At 42.6% G+C, this 1,535-nt stretch overlaps 1 protein-coding gene across 1 annotated transcript in view; it reads right to left on the reverse strand.

Annotated features, from left to right (window-relative positions):
- Window positions 1-1,202: 1,202 nt before the first annotated feature.
- Window positions 1,203-1,535, reverse strand: part of LOC102020625 (conserved oligomeric Golgi complex subunit 1-like) — a gene marked incomplete at its 3' end in the record, with an annotated part of 2,938 nt that continues 2,605 nt past the window's right edge. Inside the window, 1 exon segment of the mRNA XM_005415200.2 lies at window positions 1,203-1,311. Coding sequence (XP_005415257.2) covers window positions 1,203-1,311 — 109 coding nt within the window.

Consider the following 1,535-nt stretch of genomic DNA (forward strand, 5'->3'; position numbering starts at 1 on the left):
GATGTCCCCGTGACCCGCCTCTTCCAAGCCCACCTCAGCTATAACACCCCCATTATCCAATCACCTCCCCAAAGCCACGCGTACGCCTGAAGGAGGCTTTGGGGGACATCGGATAGAAACTATAACGAGGAGGAAGTAGCTAAAACTGTATTTCCATTACTACTCTCTCCTGGATTCTTGCATAAGGTTTAGTAAATTTACTAGGTTTTTAACAAGTGTTTCTTGAATAAATAATACAAATAACATTCTGTTTTCGTATCAACAAAAAGAATACATTTTCCACCTCCCCTACCCTTTCCCTACCTCCTCTAGGCACACTTTTGCCCAGATTGGCCTCAAACTCTGAAACTCCTAGGATCAAACAATCATCTTATCACAGCCTCCTGTGGGGCTAGGATTTGAAGTATGGAGGTCAAGCCCAGGGTCTTTGCACTGAGCTACATTCACAGCCCTTTCTATTTTTAACACGGTCTTTCTAAGTTGCCAGGCTGGGCTCAAATCTACGATACCCCTGCCTCAGCTTCACAGGGTGCTAGGATTACAGGCACATGCCACTATGCTGTATGCATTTTGATGGAAAGTGTTACTCCAAAATTCTGAAATATATTTTCAGTTCTTTAAAGCCAGCAAACAAAAACAAAAAATGGAAAAAAAGATGCAAGAAGACAGAAAAATCTACCTTTGGCTTAACTCTACTTGAATCGTTAGTGCATTTACAAAGAATATTTTAAGAATAGTAATTATTACAGCTATAATCTATTGGCTGCCAGGTATTTACACACTATAGTACATGTTGAACCCTCCTAGTAACATTAAGTGGTGGATATTACAATTACCCCATTTTACAAGTGAGGAAACTGAAGCATGGAGAGGTTATCTCTCTTGTGCTGAGTTGCCCAGCTAGTAAGATGCCAAGCTGGAATCTGAACTTTCTTTCACAAAATCGCATGGCCATGTTGTTCTCTTTCTGAGGTTTGTGTAAAACTTTATTAATCTCTGCCTACAATTGAAGAGTTCAGATCCCAGCCACCCCAGTGTGTGGGATTTTCTCTCATCATCTTTTAGCCTTTGCATCTCTGCTCAGCTACGGGTGTCTCACCCCGTCAACACTGCACCCTGGCTACTAAGTGCTGAGTAGGTTTACTGTGAAACGTGAGCCTGTGGCACTTCATTCCCACCGAGGGTATTTGGGGGCAAGTTACAGAAGTCCGCTGCACCAGGAGATCAAGGTTGCTGTTGAGGTGCGGCACGAACACATCCAGGTCAAAGGGGTCGATGAGTGCTTCCAAGTGGTCAGTCACTTTCTCCGTTCTTAGAAAAGATTCAGCATCACGATTTTCCAAGTTTTTTTTTAAGGATGAAGAAAGTTTTACAGTATTCTCTACTTATAGACGTGCTGAAGTAGACTTCACGTCCTCAGTCAAGTCCATTCTTTCTCCATGTTGTGTTTTTAGGGGAAACACCAAGAGCTCAAATTATACCCAGCAGTTATAAGATGGACCTCTGAGGCATGAAGTTCTGCCTACTTTTCTTGA

The sequence above is a fragment of the Chinchilla lanigera genome, unplaced genomic scaffold (genome assembly GCF_000276665.1).
Source record: "Chinchilla lanigera isolate Chin_1 unplaced genomic scaffold, ChiLan1.0 scaffold01054, whole genome shotgun sequence".
Lineage (NCBI taxonomy): Eukaryota > Metazoa > Chordata > Mammalia > Rodentia > Chinchillidae > Chinchilla > Chinchilla lanigera.